Source organism: Diadema antillarum, unplaced genomic scaffold (assembly GCF_040938485.1).
Source record: "Diadema antillarum isolate AM-2024a unplaced genomic scaffold, OU_Dant_1.0 seq00000461_RagTag, whole genome shotgun sequence".
In the NCBI taxonomy this organism is placed as follows: Eukaryota; Metazoa; Echinodermata; class Echinoidea; order Diadematoida; family Diadematidae; genus Diadema; species Diadema antillarum.
Window position 1 is genome coordinate 16,444 of NW_027271432.1, and position 22,202 is coordinate 38,645.

The following is a 22,202-nucleotide window of genomic DNA, read 5'->3' on the forward strand; positions in this document are numbered from 1 at the left end:
AGATTGAATAATATAGCCATTATACAATCCAAAAGCGGCGTCCGTCTCCCTTTGTCAGTGATCCAGTAGTCGTACTGCCTACTCTGTCGGAGGTCTTGTTCTGTTTTACCAAGTCACTGACATGAATCTCTACGCTATTATCCTTCCAAACCAGGCCATCAATATGAATGTAGAACAAAGTCTGTGCCCTTTGTGCCGAAGTGAGTGCGAGCAACATACACAGCTTATGAGTAAGTTCACACAAAGATAGCTTACTGGCTGGTGGCATTTTGCGGAGATGATCTAACACGATTTTAACGTCCCAGATGTGGTTGTACCGTGGCAGCGGAGTTCGTAAATGAAATACACCTTTCATGAATCTTGTCACCAAAGGATGTGTACTAATTGTACAGTTGCTGTTCTCCAACAGCACCACTGAGGCCAAAGCACTTCTGGCACAGTTAATAGCACTGTAACTCAACTTATGTACATGAAACAGACAACTCAAAAATTCTATAACATTTTCTACAGCAGTGCACTGACTGTTCAATGTTTCCTGTCTGCAATACTCTTGCCATTTCCTAATGTAGGTTCCATATTGTGTGCGTGCAGACAGTCTCCAAGATGCACACAACACGTCCACAGTCCTGTCCTGTAGTCCCTTTATCTCGAACTGTGAACGCCAATCCTGCAACAAAGAAGATCGAGTTTAGTGCAGAGTGGGTGGGTAGCCATAGATACTGGTTGTGTCAGCAAGGATTTGCTTCTTTTCAAGATCAAAGGTTCTTCACTCATCATACTTGTCAAGAGAGGGAACCAGGCCTGTGTAGGCCAATTTGGCACCACAAGCAGGCCATGTGCATTGTCTTCTTGTATTTTCTGTAGGCATTTTGCTACCAAACAGAAAGGAGGGAAGGCATAAAAGAGTGCAAATTTTCCCCAGTCTAGTGTGAAAGCATCAACTGACTCTGCATTGGGATCTGGCAACCATGAAACGTACCTAGGTAGCTGAGCATTTAGTCTGGATGCAAACAAATCAATTACTGGTGTACCATACTTAGCCACAATCTTCTCAAAGTTTTTCTTATCTAGCATCCACTCTTTTCTGTCATTAAAGTGTCTAGACATGAAGTCTGCCTCATTGTTCTGGCACCCAGGTAAGTGAGCTGCTGACAGCCATATATTGCGTTCTATACACCAATGCCAGATGTCTAACACTACCTGATTGCACGTTTCTGATTTCAGCCCTCCCATGTTATTAAGGTAGGCAACAGCCGTAGTGTTATCAATCCTCAATAGGACATGTACATTTCTCTTATCTGCACAGAAGGATTTCAGAACCAGTCCAGCTGCCAGTGTTTCTAGGTAATTAATGCCCGATGTTTGAGCTGAATGTACTTCCTCTGTGGTCCACCTGCCACCTGTGTGAGAGATTAAGTCTGTAGCACCCCACCCCTCTGCACTAGCATCTGTACGTAGCTCCAAATCGACCTTTTGTCTGACAACATGATTAAATGACTCATGAATATGTTCTTTCCACCATATCAATTCATGTCGTGCCTCCATGGAAAGAGTCATGGGCTGATCAAAATGACCACGAGCTGCCTTAAGTGCCTGTACCTTGTCTCTCTCTAGATATCTGTAATGCAATGGGCCATACTGTACTGCAGGGAACGTGGCAAATATTTTCCCTATGACCCAAGCAACCTTTCGAATGGATGGGGTGGCATGGGATAAGAGGGAGGTGCAAACCTCATAAATGTCATCTTGTTTTTCCCTTGGCAAAGTAATGTGCATTGACCTAGTATTCAAATGAAACCCAAGGAACTCTAGGTCTTGGCCTGGGCTAAGTACTGACTTCTCAGGATGAATTAAGAACCCCAGCTCTGTTAGAAGCTTAGTGGTAGCTGAAACAGCCCTTTGGGTAGCATCCTTAGATCTCCCAATTATCAAAGTGTCATCAAGATAACCCATAACTACATGCCCTTCTGTTCTAAGCTGGGCAAACACTGGCTTCAGTATTTTTGTAAACAGTCTGGGAGCCGAGCTGAGACCATTGGGTAGGGCCTTGTATTGGTACAGTTTACTTTGCCAATAGAAACGCAAGTACTTTCTCGATGATGGATGGACGGGAACTGAATAGTATGCATCTTGTAAATCAATAGATGCGATGTAGCAATTTGGGCTGAGCAGTGACAAGGCTGTATGTATGTTGTCCATTTTGAAATGCTGATAAAGGATGCCTGTATTAAGATCAGAAAGATCAAGGATAACTCGTAAGGAACCATTCTTTTTGGGTCTCGTGAAAATATTGGAGATGAATTCTCCATTCTCATGTTCGCAAAGTTCAATCACATTTTTAGCTAAGAGGCGAGAAATCTCTTCCTCTATTTGACTGTTAAGCTCTGAACTGCGAGATCAGTTATACAACTCTTTCCCTCTTACAGTAGGGAATTCATTAGGATCAAATTCGAGTTTGTATCCTTTGACAGCATTCAAAATGTATGGATCTGAAGACAGGCTTCTCCATTTGTCATAGAAAATTTTCAGTCGTCCACCCACCATCGAACAAGCAAGATTTAGGAGAGGGCATGTACTCACCTCTGCAGAGGATGAGGAGACTGTTGGTTTAACATGCTCAGTTACTTGCAGGCCCCCGCAAACCCCCGGTATTGAGGGCTCTGTCGGTCGCTGCCCTTGTTGGGTCTGGTCATCGGGGTGGAAGTGTGTGGCTTCCACGAACGCTGGCCTAAAAATGGCCGTTGTACCGACCCAGCCTGTACGGTTGGCGTGGTCCACCCCGCTGATCTCATTCTACGGTAATTAGCTTCCGTCTGTCCGCGGTAAGGGTGATAGTGAGACTGTGACTGCGAATATGGACACTGACGGGAGTTACCAGTTGAGAAAGGTTTTGAGCCTTTCACAACACCGGCTGCTGCTCTTTGTTCTTCCTGGATGTCTTTAACTTTCTTTCCCAAGTTGTCCCCAAACAGCTGTTTGGTCACAGGGTTCTGAGGCTTGCACAAGTGAGCAAATTTTGCATTTAAGCCAGGTTTTATCAGATCTTTCCTCAAGGCGTTCAGCTCAAAATTAGAGCTACACAGGAGTCCAAGAGCATCCTGCTGTTTTTCTGACAGCTCCGAAGCAGAAAGGGTCTGCGCAAAAGCGGTGATGCCTTTCGCAAGAGCGCTCTGAATACGCTGAAGCTTCAGGTCCCTAGCCCGGGGAGTAGGGTTTAGATTCTCCCAAATCGTCAAGTAGTGGACAGTTTTCTGGGCTAGTGTACTTCTTACCAGTCTCCTCTAGGGCAGCCTGTTCAAGAGTGTGGCTGACAAGGTAGGATACCGACCCAGCAATTTCCTCATCTAAGGGTTTCCCCACGCTGAGAGGCACTGCGAATTTAGCTGCGATAGCTGGATGGCTACATTCTTGCCAGAGGCAGGAGTAGCATTACTATCTTCAGTGTTTGTTTCAGCACTGAAATCAGAAGTCTGTGAGTCAGACGCTGGTGTAAGTTTACAGCCAAAAGGCCCATCATCTTGATCGCAGTCATACTTATAGTCAGATAAAAGGAGATTATCATCCTCATCTCCGGGACTTCTCATGTCATGACTATTACGAGTCTGTGGATGAGAAAGTGGCAAATGATCCACCAATTTTCCCAGCATCTCTTCCAGTTTATTCAGACGATGTTCAAAATTTGAGCCACCAACACTAGCGCTTGGTCCCGACTTCGAGGTCGTGGTCTGTGGAGGCTCTGCACGAATGCAGGCCTGACTGTCCTTCTTTGAAATAGGATCTGCACGAATGCAGTCCTGGACAGCCCGAGAATCTTTGGCTATTATCTCAGAGTCATTCATGATCGAGGGCTTCTTAATCAAAAGGTCTGAGACCTCAGAAGTAGCAGCCGACTTGGCGAACTTCCGTGCAATCACAGGAGGAGGAGACGTGATCTTCGCCGGTGCTTTGCCTTTGGCTTTCCCCGTGCCTTTACCACCGCGGCTAGCCGAGCTCGCCGCTGCCGTCTTACCCTTTCCCCCCGGATCGCTGCTGGGGGAGGGACCCGCTCGCGGTCCGCTGGCGATGCTGGTGGAACCCGCATCGTGAACCAGCTTCTCATGTGGGAAATTCCGCTTCGTGGAAGAACCCGAATTCGCTTCCATCACTCTCCAAAAACACTACCAAACGATCGGGGAGGTAAAATAACCTATGAAACCCCGAAAACTTGAACACGACAGATCGCAAAGTGAAAGAAAATCAGCGAAATTTAGAGCTCAAAATGGCGACTTGACCGCTAAGAAACACACGCTACGAACGAATTGACTGCGCATGCGTAAGAGTGGGATCTCATATTAACGAACAACGGAGATTACGAAAAATAATGGGTACTTCTTACATGCCCTAGCTATGACTGATAACAGAAAAAGAAACACATCACTATTTAGGCATGCAAGAATAAAATTAAGAAGGCCTGTTGTTTTTTGCAAGAGCCTTGTTAATTGGTTCCTGCGTGGGACTAACTGATATACCGGAACCTGGTATACCAGGTTCCCAAGATGAATACAAGAGTGCCTGCTTTCATGGTCTAAATTCATCTTTCTTTGTGTTATGATGCCCAGTAAAATGGGTTTGATAAAAAGATAAGAGTTTATTCTATCAGCACTTGTTCTACTTATGTTGGAAAAATGTGTATATCACAGTATTATTTACCTTTTTTCTGATTTAGTTTGCGCCTGTTTCATCTGCTGTAATACTCGTATGAACATGTACATAATGTACATAGCAATCAAAGCTGAGCTCAGTAGATTTCTGTGTTCGCTGACACCAGTCACCCCATTTAGGTGCCTGGTTTTGCGTAAAACAAAAGATTCTGTGAGCTCATCAGTGCATGCTCTATTCATACCTCACACCCGATCAATATTTCTATTGTTCACTGGCACATGTAGTTGACCATGGAAAGGGGGATACATGTACCGCTTGACTGCCTTCACACAGGTGGATTACCTACCTGCCCGTTCTCTGTCGACGGGCAAAAAGAATCTCGTTTGGGGGCAGTAAAGGCACTCAGAGAATTGCGGAAGAAATGGGTTAATGCATGTCTTGCGTTCAAATAAAAGTGACAGGAGAACCATGTTTTGATTACTCTATGGTATAATGTGATATCATGGGGGAGGGGTATACAGTATGTAAAGTGGGGTACCGCACGTTGGTCAATACCATGTACATGCATGTACGAACGCTTCTGTAGTAGGTGTTACTGATGCCTTGAGAATCTGTTTGGCCCATCGTGAAATCGGGCACCCTGCTTAAAGAGGACGATTTTGCTACTCCCGTCCTATCCTGATTATGTAGTGAGTACTGTATTGATATATAAAATATGTTGTGGGTTGTGTGTATTGCTTTATCAGTCTAAAAACTGTATTAACTACATAATGTATCCACACAAAAAAAAGTTGTGTGTTTCATTATGAAGATATGTAGGAATCATATCATGTGAGAAAAGTTAGGACAAAATTCACTGAGAAAATTCTAACTGACCTGCTTTTTCCTGGATGGCAGTCTGCAGGATCTTCTCACAAGGGGTCATGACCCCAAGGTCGATAACCCGGTAGTTGTTGCAGCCCAGCACAACTCCAACAATGTTCTTCCCAATGTCGTGAACATCACCCTTCACTGTGGCCAGGACAATGGTACCACTTCTGAGTCCCTGGAGGGGTAACAGAAAGACAGGTGTAGTCAACCCTTGTCCCCTTTGTCACTTAAAATAAATAAAATGTAAGAAGGGTAATATTTTCTAACATACTAGAGTATATATTCAGTGCACATATTGTGACTCTATTTATAAATAAAGATCAAAGCATGACAGTGTGTTTGTCCTTGCTACAGTGACAATTTGGCATAACAGTGAAATAATTCTGTAGGCCAAGAGGTCACCGAGCAAATCAACTAATCCTGATGATCGTTTTCCTAGTTGTCAACTTCAAATGCAACAGTTTGCTTCACTCTTTTCTTTCTGCAACTTACTTTCCTGTCATCAATTCAACAAAGAAATCTAGAAGTATCACTAAGTGTGATTAATACCCCTACCTAAAACTGAGGGAGTTAGCTGAAAAATATGTTTCTACGGAAATGCATTGTTCAACAGTGATTAGAGGTACATGTTTTGCTCATATAAGAATTAGTCACATGTGTCAAATCTCAAGTCTAATGCAGAAAAACTAATGAAGTGAATGACATCCGCTGGTAATTTGTACAATTTTCATTAAAAAAATGTTGTTACCAAAGCAACATTGTTTGACATTGACAAAAGATGAAGTTTGCACATCCATTGTAAAGCAGGCACATGTATCAAATTTCAAGTCCACTGCTAAAAAAAACTGAGGGACTTAGTTATATCCACAAATTTTTGTATGCTTTTGATTTAAAAAAATATAATTACCATGATGGCAATTTATTGTTCAACACTTACAAAAGATGTGTTTTGCACATCTCAAAACAACAATGGTCATATATGCCAAATCTCATGTCAAATGCTCAAAAACTGGGAGAGTGAGAACAATCCACAATATTTAGGTGATACACTGATTGGCGTATCATCTATTGTATCTGTACGAAATCTTCCTTTTTAGGTGATACACTAACGGTGTATCACCTATTGTGTTTGTACAAAATCTTTCTTTTCTGTCTTTTTCTTCTTCCTTTCTGAAGAATTTTACGAATGCAGTATCTCAACAATGATATGACCAATCAACATGAAATTTTCAGTCATCGTATAACATGTCAACATCTCGATGAAAAGACATCTTTTCATAACATCAACGTATCTGTGACATCTTGGCGCCATTTTGTGATTTTAACATGATGTCAAATGATAGATCATATCTTCATAATTGAATGTCATAACTTTATCATTGTAAGTGGATGTAAAGTTCGAGATTTAAAAATGTTCAAAACAGCTTTTTGACTGATTCTCTAAATGTTTTAGACAATTTTACGCATTTCAAAAATTTCTGTGCATGTGTGTCAGTCCACGCGTTTTTGCGCACACTGCGCATAAGCAACATGAAAATGCACTTTTTAAAAAATTGATTTGGATTCCTGATACAGCCAGCCTTAATATCCATTGATTTCCAGTCAATCTTGACCAATAACATAGTAATACGCGAGCGTCAAAGTTGAAATTTCGCATGCTCATCTATGTGCAAATAAAATAAAAAAACATGCCTTTGTTTATTCTGCCATAGCTCTTCATAATGCCCAGGAACCCTTTGTTTTTATTGCATAGTCCAAAAGCATATGAATTGTAAACATTTCATACATCAATATTTTGATTAAAATAGCATGACATCATCATATCGTCATCTGAAATATAAAAAAAGTAGAACTGAATTTCATGATGTACTTTTTCTGACATTCATTTGCATACATCATTCATTTTTGCTCAATATTATCCCAAATTTGCATACAAGTATGTTGTACTTTGGACAATTGTCTTTCGAGTCAGCATCATTGTTTTGCAATTTGATGACATTACATTGGAAATTGTAATCAAATGCAAAGTTTACATATCTATGGAGGTGATTTTCTCCCCATTCATGCCTTGACTTGACAACATTCTGGAAGCTATATCTCAGTTGATTTTGCTGCATTTTCTCTGAAACTTCAGTAAGCTGTAGGCTTAGATGAGACAGGCTTAAAGGACAAGTTCACCTTCATAGACATGTGGGTTGAGTGAATGCAGCAATATTAGTAGAACACATCAGTGAGAGTTTGAGCAAAATCGGACAATCCGTTAAAAAGTTATGAATTTTTTAAGTTTCTGCTCAGTCATGGCTGGATGAAAAGACTACTATAGCTTGTGATGTCACATGAGTACAACGATATAAAGAAAGAATAAAGAAAATTCAACATATTTCCATTTTTCTCGCATAACAAAAGAACACTCGACTTCTCTCTTTCAGAAGGCAGGGGGAATAATATTACCCTTAACATACGTCAGTAGCAAGTCGAAGAACTGTGCACTTTATTCAAAAAGTAAAGTTTTGTGAAATTCTCTTTTTATTTTCCTTATATAGTTGTACGCATGTGACATCATACACTGTAGTAGTCTTCTCTTCCAGCAGTGACTGCGCAGATACTTAAGATATTCGTAACTTTTGAACGGATTATCCGATTTTCCTCAAACTTTCACTGATGTGTTCTACTAATATTGCTGCATTATCTCAATCCTTATGTATATGAAGGTGGACTTGTCCTTTAAAGGTGCGTAGACCAGGTAGTTGCGGGGGCGCTGTTAGATGATGGTGCCAATCACCGTTAGCATTGATAAGAAGATTGCCAAAGTTGAGCTGTCATCAAGAGTAAAGTGCGTAGATGTTGCTAGGTAACGTTGCCTTCGTTGCCTTCCCTGCACATCATGCAGTCTGTAGTGATGCCAGTATGCAATTTTTCGCATATTGGAGCCGACAGCCGTTTTTGCGGCATGAAATTTTTGGAACTGCCACTGGCATTCAATGCATATAGTGTAGACAAGAACTTTCGTGTGCATTTTAATTTTGCGAATCTTGGCGCTCGCGAAATTAAAATGCAAGCGAACATTTCTCATTTTACAGTATGTGACTTTGAGTGATTTTGCATGTTATTTTTTCAGATGTCCTAAGATGCCTCCTGCCTCAAGCTGCACAGTCTTGAAGCTGAAGTATGTTTGACCCTTAATCATGTTTACATAATTGACCTTCATTATCTGAAAATTCAGTTCAACAGGGGTTATCAGTTAAAGATAATGGCTACAGTGATAGTTCAAATCTGTTTTATTCAGGAGAATGTAAAAAGTTGTAGTCAAGTGTACTCAACTGAAGTGGATAGTGTGAAGGCTAAATATTTTTTATGACAGTTTTTACCCTAAGATTATATGATTATGGCAATATTGTAGGGTATAAATAATGTAAATTACATGCATATATCATAGGTCAAGTCATGCATTCACCCTGAGCTGATCCACGAGCACTTTATCTACTTTCAAGCCAATGTTTCGTCCATGTAATCTGAAATTATGTGAAAATGTGTGAAATGAGCTTGTCATGATTGTTACACACTTTTGCTAATAAAATGAAAAGTACTAATGCTACTGGCAAAAAACCCCCACTAATATCTTCTTAACCCTAACTGCACTGGGGGGGGCTCGGAGCCCCCCCCCCTCGACATTTCGCACGATTACTCTGCAACACGCAATGCTCTCGCCGCGATGCTCCACGACTTTTTTCTTTTGAGTTTCCAGCACATTTTGATGCCAAATTTGTGACGCCTGGGGGTACGGTTCTGAAGTTACATGACTTTTTGTACATGCATGTGAGGCCAAAAATGGCTAAAAAAATTTGATCTTGCGTACAAAGTCAATGCAAATTGATTTTTTTCACATGTTTCATATAAATATGCTTATTTTTACTCTCAACGGCTAAAATTAGTTTGTTTTAGGAGTATTATGCTTCAAAAAGTGTCTGTGACAAATTTTGTTACAAAAAACAACAAAAACAAAAGGTCAAAAAACAAAGAAATACATACCGGTAAGAAATTAATGAAACAATAAAATAAATAAGAAATTAATTTTGATACTGAAATTTTTTTTCAAGTACATTAGCTAAGAATGCCACAAAGAATAACTATACCAAAAATGAGCACTTTTGGAGCTTTATTTACTGATTTAGATGAAAGATTCTGATTTCTCGCATAAATTATCATAATTAATCAAAATAAAATAAAAGAAGACTATTTTGGAAAATCTAAAAACACAATCTTGTAGATTACATCACACACTACCATTGTGCAAAGTTCCGCGGCGATCACGCAATCCACGGCCGAGATCTTATGGGGGGCCCTTGAGGCCCCCCCCCCCAGTCTTTCGAGCCACCAAAATAGCCCAAGGCAGTCTTTTTAGGGTTAAAGCTGAATAAATTCTTTACGTTATTTGTAAGACCTTTTTGGGAAAGAAGAACATGTGTGAAGAAATGCAGTGGTTACTTGTAGAAACAATTCTGCAAAGGTAATTGTACGGCCTACGAGGACATCCTCACTCAGATTATCATGCAATATGAAAGTTTATACTATAAGATTGAACATGATGCATAACAAGCATGGGCGTAAATCCCAGGTGGAACGTGCAACTCGGGATCACCTGCAAATCAAGAAAACACACGCACACACACACAAACAACCAAACAACAACACTGCCATAACTCTCCCTATCGCATATAGCCGATATCAAGCTATATCACCTCACAATACTGATATCTGATCGATCGCTTTTGGGACGTATACTTCCGGTTTTGGAAAATCTTACAAAAGATCCAACGTAATGTAGTGTCACGACATGGTAGGTTGCATTGTCCATGTGAAAGTTCTACTGATACTCTCATCAGCCCTTTAACATCAAATTTATGTTTATTGTGCAAGGCATCCATTAATATGAGTTTACACTGCACAGGAAGCAAGAGGGTAGTAACCCCTCAGCCCATCATTACGTCAGGGGCACGAGTGAAATAAAACGTAACATAGAGGGAGAGGGTGACTCACACCAAGTGGAGACCGCTACCAGGAGCGAGGGTCGTAAACCTGCCAAATGTCCACCAGTGGGAGGACAGCCCAAAAGAGGCATAAGTTAAGAAACTGGTAGTTACACCCAGCTGTAGTGGTCAACTAACGTTAAAGGAATATCCTCCTTCTTCTGAAACCATGTTCAAAAACAATTCTTTGAAATTAAGGGAAACTCACTCTTAGGGGTGTGTCCATTTTGACCAATTGGTAGGAAGTTTTGTGAACCATTTCATTTACTCCTCCAATAAGAAAACTTGTTTAATAAATTAACATTCATTGATTGGTCCTACATAGACAAGTGTAGTTAAGAAGGAAATTTTGGAGAACAAAACCGGGATGCAAAACCCAAAATTCTCGAGACCAGAGCATAAAATTGTTTGTGAAATCATTACATGTGTATCCAGTTCGTCGGGAGGGTTCGGTGTACATCAGTATCGCCGACATTCTGGTCTGCCCTTTGATAGAAGAATTTGGAACGAGGAGAAAGTGGTGGTGGCAAAAGGCCACTTTCAGTGCTTGAAAATCTGAGCAGAGGAAATTTCTCATCAACCCGAAGGAGGTTGCGGCAGGGGCCAGGGAGAGAGTAACTTGCGCAGAAAGGGGATAAACGCCAACGAAAGTTGGCGTTTAATGTTGGAGCAAGGAGTTTAATGTTGGATTAAGCTTCAACTGAATTGGACTGAAGAGTCTAGACAACCTAGAGAGGGATCGAGGGGACTTCGCCTAAGGGGGTACTCGAGTTAGACGTAACTAGGACCCAGGGGCAGAGACTTCAACAGGTCATCTCATCCCAAGAATCTACCGGAGTTAGCGATGACATTAAATCAATGTATCTCTTAATTGGCAACAGTTCTGTCAATGTTTGTTAATCACCATTTTCATTTCAATGCTGTAAATACATTTCAAAATTCAGTACAATAAACCACGTAATTATTGAACTGAAGAAACATTTGTTTCGCCTACTTTGTAGACTCTCAGAAGAGAAAGCCTTTGATCCAGTTACGGGGTGGTGCGGTGGCAGCGCCCTGTGACATGTAGGATCTATGATCGTACATTCAAAATGCACAGAACTCGTCATGCACAAGCAAATATGGATCGATCTGATGACCAGTATCGGAGAATGTCTGTGTTGTGATTTAAGGACTTTCTTAGTGAAAGAAATGTTCGTACGACCAGTAAATGAAGGGCTGGGCGTAACTCCCCTTGCTGCCACAAAGTGGCTAATTCACATTCGGGTCCACGTCTGGTGCGGCTAGGCTGGGCCTGAATCTGGGCGATGATCTTGAACTGGCCCAGATCTGTTCGGATGGAGCACTTCTCTCTCTTCGTGCTTCATCTTGTCAGAAATTGCTCTAGTAAAAATATTTCGGTGGTTCATTTGCAGTGCCATCTGTTAAATTGCTCCCTTCAAGAAATGTCTGGAACATATACACGATTTGACTTCAGGTCTAAGTGGTCTTTCCTGCGAAGCAGATTTTTCCATGCTCTCTGCTGAACTTTGTCTGTTAGGAACTTTACCCACGTCACATCCTTCATTTTCATCTCTGAAATTTTTTTCCATAATTTCGTCGTTTGGCATCTTTGGCACAGCATTGGACCGCTTTGCAGAAGAATCCCATTCATCAAATGTAAAGTAACTAGAAATGTCGCTATGGTGACTGATGCCTCCGCCATAATGCATGATTCTCCCAATAGGCGTACGAATAGTACAATCATAGGCGCCGGAAGTGGGGAGGCAGGGGGGGCGGCCGCCCCCCCAATCCAAAAAGTGGGGGGGGCAAAACGCATTTTTGCCCCCCCCAAAAAGCCCCCCCCCCCAAAAAAAAATGATAATAATAATAATAATAACAAAAATAAATGAATAAACAAAGAAAATAAAATAAATATGCATATAAAAATATATGAATAAAAGGGAAAAAATATGGCTACAAACGGCAGCTTTTGGACTGTAAAATGTCAAGATTTTCAAGCTCGCTCGCTTCGCTCGCTCGCATCCAGCAGTTGAGCCCAGTGCGCCTCCCTCTAAAGCGAAAAACATAGCTACGACGGCAGTTGTTGGACTCTAGAATTTCAAAATTTTCAAGCTCGCTCGCTTCGCTCGCTCGCATTGAATCGTTATGCCATTCTCCTAATGTTGCTGACAGTAATTGCCAGTAGTTGCACCCGATGCCCCCACCCCTTAATTTCCAAAGCGAAAGATAAATATAGCTACAAACGGGAGTTTGGGGACTGTAAAATGTCAAAATATTCAAGCTCGCTCGCTTCGCTCGCTCGCATCCAGCAGTTGAGCCCAGTGCGCCTCCCTCTAAAGCGAAAAACATAGCTACGACGGCAGTTGTTGGACTCTAGAATTTCAAAATTTTCAAGCTCGCTCGCTTCGCTCGCTCGCATTGAATCGTTATGCCACTCTCCTAATGTTGTTGCCAGTAATTGCCAGCAGTTGCGCCCGATGCCCCCCCCTTAATTTCCAAAGCGAAAGATATAGCTACAAACGGGAGTTTTTGGACTATAAAATGTCAAAATTCTCAAGCTCGCTCGCATTGAATCGTTATGCCATTCTCCTAATGTTGCTGCCAGTAATTGCCAGCAGTTGCGCCCGATGCGCCGCCCCATTAATTTCCAAAGTGAAAGATATAGTTACAAACCCCAGTTTTGGGACTGTAGAATGTCAAAATTTTCAAGCCTGCTCGCTTCGCTCGCTCGCATTGAATCGTTATGCCATTCTCCTAATGTTGCTGCCAATAATTGCCAGCAGTTGCGCCCGATGCGCCCCCATTTATTTCCAAAGCGAAATATATTATAGCTACAATTAAAACTCCAGTTTTGGAACTGTAGAATATCAAAATTTTCAAGCTCGCTCGCTTCGCTCGCTCGCATTTTATTGTTATGCCATTCACCTTATGTTGCTGACAGTATATAATTTGTCGATCGTTTCACACCGTCATTCCATAATCCATGTAAGGAAAAATTACAATGTTCCTCAATGACTGCGTTGTTGAATGTATCACATTCCGTAATGTATTGTAGTCCGATTATTGCTCACGCACACACGCACAAGCATACAGACCGTCAAAATTACTTTATGGTTCCCCCCATGTTTCGACCCACCGTATACGCCACTTTACATATATATATATATATATGTATATAATAGATGTGTGTGTGCGTGTGTGTGTGTGTGTGTGTGTGTGTGTATGTGTATATTGTGTAACATATGCATGGTCTAATCTTGAGCCCCCTCCAATGTTTGCCCCCCCAATCCAAAACTGCTTCCGGCGCGCCTGAGTACAATGTCTTCACAATGTGTGATTCATGACAGTTTCACATAACTGGTAAAATATTGAAATGACAGGTTTGTCAGAAATGTCTTGAACTGGGTTTGCTTTAATTTTCTAAGAGTGCAGGTGTATGGATATGCATGAAACATGAATATGTATGAGCGCAAGCTGCTACTTGTACGCCCGCGCAACCAATACCATGAAACCAATAAAGCAAGAGGAGCCCATTAGTTATGAGCTCGGACAGGAAGACAAGTCGAATACTAGAGTCTCTATCGTGTCAGTCAAGTTTAGTTTGACTGTGTCCAGCGCTCGGACAACGCCTATCAAAACATGGTGGCAGCGGTGCAAAAATGTTGTCTGCCGTTGTAATGAACTCGAGTCTGATCACCTTCGTGATAGCGGGATTCTGGACATGTTTTGTGAGTTTGACCTGTTGCCAGTGTTGGTAACCGTGACCGAGTATTGACAGCGCGATCCTATGCATACGTACAGTACAGTGCATCGCTCGTCTGCGAAACGTTTTACACGATGTTGTACCTAGGCCTACCTGGCTGGACTGCTTCGCTAGTTCGTGTGTGTTTCTTTAATACGGCGTAACGTTCAATCCACGTTGATCCAGGGACCAGAGACTGTGTGTTCGAGCTATCCGGAATTCCTACAGTTCAGGCTGCTCCAACAAGCTTCTTCTTGGTGTGCAGACCACAACTTCGGACTACGCTTCGGTGTGAACCCCAGCAGTTTTATGCAGTAGTAGTACTAGTACAGTACAGTACAGTGGTGCTACTGTCAGGGACACAGGTAGGATCTAGGCCTACCTCAAGCCAAAGGCAATGCACCCAGCAACCGGATGTGGCCCGTATTCTGACGCAAACAAAGAAATTTTTGAGGGAACCTGAACTCTAGTAAAAGTCCTTAAGTAATCAATGGTGATACAGTAGTATGCACTATTACTGCTCATATTCAGAGTCTGTAACTGTTTACAGTTTTCGGTGTAAACTGTAAGGGTTTTACATACACATGTTGATGTACTCGATATAGACATGCTGTTCAGAAGTTGGTCTATAATACAACAGTGTAATAGGCCTATGTAGCTGGTCAGTTTGCCCAGCGAACACAGTTTAGTATTAGGCCTAACGTTAGAGATTAACAATCACTGCATGTAATGTACCTCATACTTGAGTTTGATGTAGAATCTAAGTAGATCTACACTGTAGGAGATAACCTAGCTTGAACATCTCTGAGATTGAGATGCAGTGCACCATTTGAGTCTATAGTAGTAGATCCATGCAATGTAGGTCTAATGTGGGACTAGAGAACTCAAAGTCTATAATTGCTCTGAAGCAATTACTGTGTTCCGATGTGTATTCAGATAGGAACAACAGTCTCAATGTGTGTGGCAGTAGTACACAGATAATTCCCACTTAGTGTTAAGCGTACACATACCAGTGTGGCGTTGGTCCAAGTGTATAGCAGACCCAACGGATCTGATTGTAAATTTTTTAGTCACAAACCAGTTCTACACATGTGTGCAGATGTGTAAATGTGTGTGCTTAAAGCTCATGAATAGGTCCCACGGGTACGGCATGTACTAGTAACTGTTCATAAGGAATTGCAGACATTTCCTTCCTTTCAAACATGTCGGTGAAGAATCTGGTACAAAGTATTCTAGATATGTACATTACTTAGAACATGAGTTGTGTGTCACCTCATTGTATGCCCCAATAGTCCCATACAGTGTGACCAAGTGTTCGTAAATCAGACTGATTAGTTTCGGTATGTGTGTACATTGACAATTGTACATACCGAGTTGTTTGCCATACTATACATTGTAGTACACATGCATTTTGTGTTCAAGTGCTTACTCTAAGTACATTGTACTTTGTATGACATCTGATGTAATACGTTTTACAGGTTGAATTGTACTGTATGTCATACAATACAAAATGGCGGAAGCGCAAACACCTTTTCATGTAGTGCCACCCCCACCACTAAGGTTCAAGGAGGACAGGGTGGAGGAATGGAAGATGTTCAAACAGATGTATGGCAATTATGAGATCATCACAAAGCTAAAAGAGAAAGACAAAGAGTATCAGAAGGCCGTCTTCCTTCACACGATTGGTCCTGAAGGTCTAAAAATCTTCAACGCAATCACTTTCGACAGAGAAGGAGATGACAAGAAAGTTGAGGTCATCATCCAGAAGATGACTTCTGTCATTGTCGGCGAGACCAACGAGATATACGAGAGATTCATATTCAACAAGCGAGACCAGAAACCAGGAGAAAGCATTGAAGCTTACGTAACAGAACTGAAACAGCTCGCCAAAACATGTAAGTTCTGCGACTGTATGAGAGAAAGCCTCATCAGAGATCGCGTCGTGCTAGGAATTGCAGATGCTGCGACAAGAAAAACTCTACTACAGAAGAAGGATTTGAAGTTGGCGACAGCCATAGACATTTGTCGTTCTTCTGAAGTTACCGCCTCCCAAATGCAAGTCATTGGAGATGATCCGTCCATCCACAGAGTGGAGAAACCACAGGACAGAAAGCACTGGACAAAGAATCCAAGACGAAAGCTAGAGGGTGAGAAGCCCATCAAGTGCAAGTTCTGCGGCAAGACCCACAGACGAAAGAAAGAAGAGTGTCCTGCCTACGGGAAGACTTGCAAGAAATGTGGACAAAGCAATCACTTTGCTGTATGTTGCAAGAAGGGATCTAAGCAAAGGAAAGAGATCCACAACATGGAGTCTTGAGGAACGTACAGTGAACCAGACAGACTCTGAGACAGAATCGGTCAACTATGTAGAAGTACAGGTATACGCAGCTGACTCCAAGCCATCTACAGGACTGTTTGCTGAGATGTTAGTTGAGGATAGACCAGTCAACTTCCAGATAGACTCTGGAGCCAGTGTGAACGTCATTCCCAAGAGACTCATCACTAACGTAGAAGACATTTCCAAAGAGAACATCATACTGAAGATGTACAATCGCTCTTATCTTGAAGCTGAAGGTCGAGCCAAGGTTGTGTTACGCAACACAAAGACCAACAAGAAGTACAGAGTAAACTTCATTGTAGTCAAGGAGAACCTGGTACCTCTCCTGAGTGGTCGAGCTGCACAGCAGATGAAATTGATAACAGTACACTATGAGAACTTCACTCATGTGAACGTTGTTGGTTCTGGAAGTGTCTTGGAGAATTACAGTGACGTCTTCGATGAGCAAACTCCTGGAAAACTACCTGGCAAGGTCAAGTTGACAACCAGGGACGATGTAACCCCTACACAGTGTAATGCTAAACCTGTACCAGTTGCAATGAAGCAGAGAGTAAGAGCTGGACTCACTAAACTGGTCGATCAAGGCATTCTAACCAAGGTTGAAGAACCAACCCCGTGGTGCAGCAGACTTGTTGTCATCAAGAACTAGAAATGTCGCTAAGGCGACTGGTATGCCTCCGCCATAATTCATGATTCTCCAAGGTCTATAGTACATGTGGACAATGTGTGATTACATTTTCACAAAATTGGCAAAATATTGAAATGACAAGTTTGTCACAAATGTGTTGAATGTTCAACTTCCTTGACCTAGGTTTAATTGGATGAATAGGGGAGCATGTATTTGGGGATTTAAGGACTTAAACTTGACTTTGCCCATTCATAAGTTTATGCATTGAGTAATTTTCAAGGTATGGAGAAAAAGTGCAATTTCTGTATTGAAAAGTACATTGTTACCATTTTCATCTGGCCTTTGATCCTAAAATTCATAGGATAATCACTGTCAGGCAGAACATGCATGAATATGTAGAAAGCTTCAAGATAACTTGAGCCACTTTTGAGATACGGAGGAAAAAGTTAGTTCAGCACTTTCCCTTGATCTTTGACCTTTTGACCTTGGAGGCAAAAAAAAAAAAAAAAACGAAAAAAAAAGTTTCCAGAGAATCTCTATTAGGCTATACATGCATACACCAAGTGTAAAAAAAAAAAAAAATAATCCTGCTGGCATTGCATAAATATGAGGGAAATAGTAAAATGTTGAAGTGTTGCCCTTTGACCCCTGACCTTTGACCTCATGAACCCTAAATTCTCTAGATAATCACTGCCAGTCAGTACATGTATATATATACTACGTTCCATGAAGATACCTGGAACAATTTATAAGTTACGGAGAAAAAAAAAGTGAAGTTTAATATTGTTACTTGACCTTTTGACCTTTGACCTCATGACCCCATACTTTCACCATAGAATTTTAATTGGGTAATACATGCATACACTAAGTTTAAAGAAAATATCTTCAGGCATTGCATAGATATGGTGGAAATAGTGAAATTTTACGTATTTGACCTTGACCTTTTGACCTTTGACCTTCAGCATGTGCACCCAAAAGTTGATAGGCACAACTTCACCCCCTAATACACATACATGCCAAGTTTCATTAGGATACCTCAAAAGGTTTTTTAGTTAGGCTGTCCACAAAATTCATTACGGACGGAGGGACGGACGGACGGACGGACGGACGGACGGACAACCCGAAAACATAATGCCTCCGGCACCACTTCGTGGCGGAGGCATAAAAAGGACAAAAAGGAACTGAGGGTCTGCATCGACCCGAGACCCCTAAACAAAGCCTTACAAAGGGAGATCCACAGATTGCCAGTTATGGAGGACATTCTCCCAGATCTGTCTAGGGCCAAGGTCTTTTCCAAGTTTGACTTGAGATCAGGCTACCTCCATTGCGAGCTTGATGAAGAGAGTAGCTACCTGACGACGATGAACACACCGTTTGGGAGATTCAGATGGAAGAGACTGCCCTTCGGTCTCAACGTGTCAGCCGAGATATTCCAGAAGAGTCTACAGCGGGCTCTGGATGGCCTTGAGGGTGTCGAGTGCGTTGCAGACGATATAATCCTGTACAGTGTAGGCGACACCAGAGCACAAGCTGAGCAGGACCACGACCACAAGCTCGAAGCTCTTCTCCAAAGATGTAGGGACAAGGGTATCAAGCTCAACCAGAAGAAGTCTGTGCTGAAGGCTACAAGCATCCCCTTTCTTGGACACCTTGTCACAGACAAAGGATTGCAAGTGGATCCGGAAAAGTCAAGGCTATCCTTGAGATGCCTAACCCCACTAACCCTACTGAAGTGCAACGCTTACAAGGCAGCGTCAACTATCTCGCAAGGTTTTTACCTATGCTGTCGGACATGTTTGAGCCATTGAGACGACTTACACATAAAGATGTCGACTGGGAATGGACATCAGAGCATGAGAGAGCAATGACAATGGTGAAAGAGTCTCTGATCAGGGCACCTATCCTAGCATACTACACTCCAGACCAGCCACTAACCATACAATGCGACGCCAGCAAGTCAGGGCTCGGAGCAGTTCTTCTACAGAAAGGTAAACCACTGTCGTATGTGAGCAGGGCCCTCACACCAACTGAACAGAGATACGCCCAGATCGAAAAGGAAGCACTTGCCATATGTTTCGCCCTCGAGCGATTCCACCAGTATACCTTCGGACAAAGGGTCACAGTAGAGAGCGACCACAAACCTCTACAATCCATTGTCAAGAAGCCTCTCCACAAGGCACCAAGACGCCTGCAAGGAATGTTGATGAGGATGCTACACTATGACATCGACATCACATGGGTCAAAGGGCAAGACATGCATCTGGCCGATATGCTGTCAAGAGCCTACCTCCCCACAGATGCAGGCAGCACGGAATTTGGCGATGTGAACGTTGTTGAAACACTGAGCATGGGAGAAGAGAGAGTTAAACAACTGCAAAGCCATACTAACGATGACGATACACTGCAAATCGTCAAGCAGGTAATTCACAATGGGTGGCCAGAACGTAAAGGAGACGTTCCCGAAGCAGCCAAACCATACTTCCACATCCTTGACGAGCTGAGTGTCCAAGACGGAATACTATTCAGAGGGGAGAGAGTAGTCATTCCGATAACCCTCCGTAAGGAAATGAAGGAAACCCTTCACACCTCCCACCTTGGGATTGAGGGAACTCTCAGACGGGCTAGGGAACGCATTTACTGGCCAGGAATGAATGCCGACGTAAAGCAGTACATCCAAACGTGAAGCTTGCCGAATGTATGAACAACGAAATCAAAAAGAAACACTAATGCCACATGACATACCAGACCGACCATGGGAGAAAGTGGGAACAGATCTCTTCGAGTTGAACAAGAAGCATTACCTTGTCACCGTCGACTACCTCTCCAATTTCTGGGAAATCGACAGACTGTACGACCTCAGCAGCAGAACGGTCATCAGGAAATTGAAGAGCCACTTTGCCCGATATGGCATCCCAAGCACCGTAATCAGCGATAACGGACCACAATACTCATCTGACGACTTCACAAAATTTGCCAGGAGATGGTACTTTGACCACATCACGATCTCACCAAAACATAGCCAAGCGAATGGCAAAGTGGAGGCTGCAGTCAAAGCTGCAAAGAGGCTGCTGAAGAAAACCTCGCAGTCCAAAGGTGACGCCTACTTGGCGATGCTGGAGCTCCATAACACCCCCAATCAAGGTGTCGACAGTAGTCCAGCACAGAGGTTGCATGGAAGGAGAACCAGAACGCTCCTGCCCACTACATCAACCCTCTTGAAACCACGAGGTGCAGAGATACTTGGCGAAGACAGAAGAAAAATAAAGACCCAACAACGGAAGCAGGCTGATTACTACAATCGGCATGCCAAGGACTTGCCAATACTAGAGGAGGGAGACACTGTGCGTCTCAAGCCATACAAGTCAGGAAGCACAGTATGGCAGAAGGCAGTCGTCCATAGAAGACTCGACGAGAGATCGTACGAAGTCGAAACAGATGCAGGTTTACTCCTGAGAAGGAACAGAGTAGATCTCAAAAGGACGGACGAACTCCCACCAAGTGCTGACCATGACAACCCAACCACGCAGAAAACAGTCTCCCAGAAAGTGCAACCCCATGCAAATGGGAGTGAGAAAAAAGAGATGCATCATCCCCCAAGTACTGTTGTGACTAAACGCCAAGGTCACACGCAAGACAATGTCATTGACAAACAAACCAAGCCCCAAGGAAAAGCAAATCCTCAAACAGAAAAGAAGGGCATAAGTAATTCTGAGTCCTTTCTGAAGACGAGATCGGGCAGAATAAGCAAACCGCCTGCAAGATTTGGTGACTTTGTTGAAAAGTGAAAAAAAAGAAAAGAAAAGAAAAGAAACAGAAAAGAAACAAAAAAGAAAGTAAATGAAGGTATTCTGATCATTATGTTGAGAAAAAACAAAACAATATACAGATATCAGTTTTGTTTTGAGGTATTGTGGATATATTTTTTTGTATGTAATGCTTTCCTAAGAGGATTTTACATGGCGTTTTATCTAATTCATCTGGGATATAGTTTTGGTGCTGCATGTACTTTACAACTACAAGTGTAGACCATAATGAGAAGTCTCATTAGGTTGTGAAATATTGTGTTGCATGGTAAATACTGAACAAGGTTTTTGAGAGCAACATATATTATAGAACCTCAAACGTTTAAATGATGCTTGGAGCCCAAGTGTTAATTGTGCTCTATGTGTAGTATATGTTAGTATTTTGTTATCTATCCTTTTGTCTTTAGACAAATATATAATAAGGATTTTTGTGATCCTCAGTTAAAAAGAATAAAATGAATAGATAGATTCAGAAAGTTAGTGTAGTATAATGATAGTTATGATTTTATAAAATGATGTTATATCAGTAGTATATTATAAATAAATACAGTTTTTGTTACGAGGTATTTTTGGATTAAGGCGTAGTAAGGTTTGTTCCTTTTATTCTCATGTTAAGCCAAAATTTGTGGCCATGAGTGTGATTAAGAAAGCAAAAGGAAAAGGATAGTTTGTTTTTAATCAGTTTTCAATGATTGATGTTTGGATACATATTGAAGGATATTACCCAACATTTTACTTTGATTGTTATTTACCGGTAGTTTTAATGACATATCCCAGGTATACACAGGAAACATGTTTCGATTCATAAGGATTCTATTCCTTCTCAAAAAAGGGAGGATGTATGGATATGCATGAAACATGAATATGTATGAGCGCAAGCTGCTACTTGTACGCGTGCGCAACCAATACCATGAAACCAATAAAGCAAGAGGAGCCCATTAGTTATGAGCTCGGACAGGAAGACAAGTCGAATACTAGAGTCTCTATCGTGTCAGTCAAGTTTAGTTTGACTGTGTCCAGCGCTCGGACAACGCCTATCAAAACAGCAGGTACACATATTTGGGGAATTGAGAATTTTTACTTGAATTCTGACAGACCTTTTTATAAGTTTATGCATTGAGTAATTTCCAAGGTATGAAGAAAGAGTGTA

The 22,202-nt window shown here is 42.0% G+C and overlaps 1 protein-coding gene across 1 annotated transcript in view; it reads right to left on the reverse strand.

Annotated features, from left to right (window-relative positions):
• LOC139733128 (methionine synthase-like) overlaps window positions 1-22,202 on the reverse strand; it is a gene marked incomplete at its 3' end in the record, with an annotated part of 224,478 nt that overhangs the window by 16,409 nt on the left and 185,867 nt on the right. Inside the window, 1 exon segment of the mRNA XM_071643969.1 lies at window positions 5,518-5,686. Coding sequence (XP_071500070.1) covers window positions 5,518-5,686 — 169 coding nt within the window.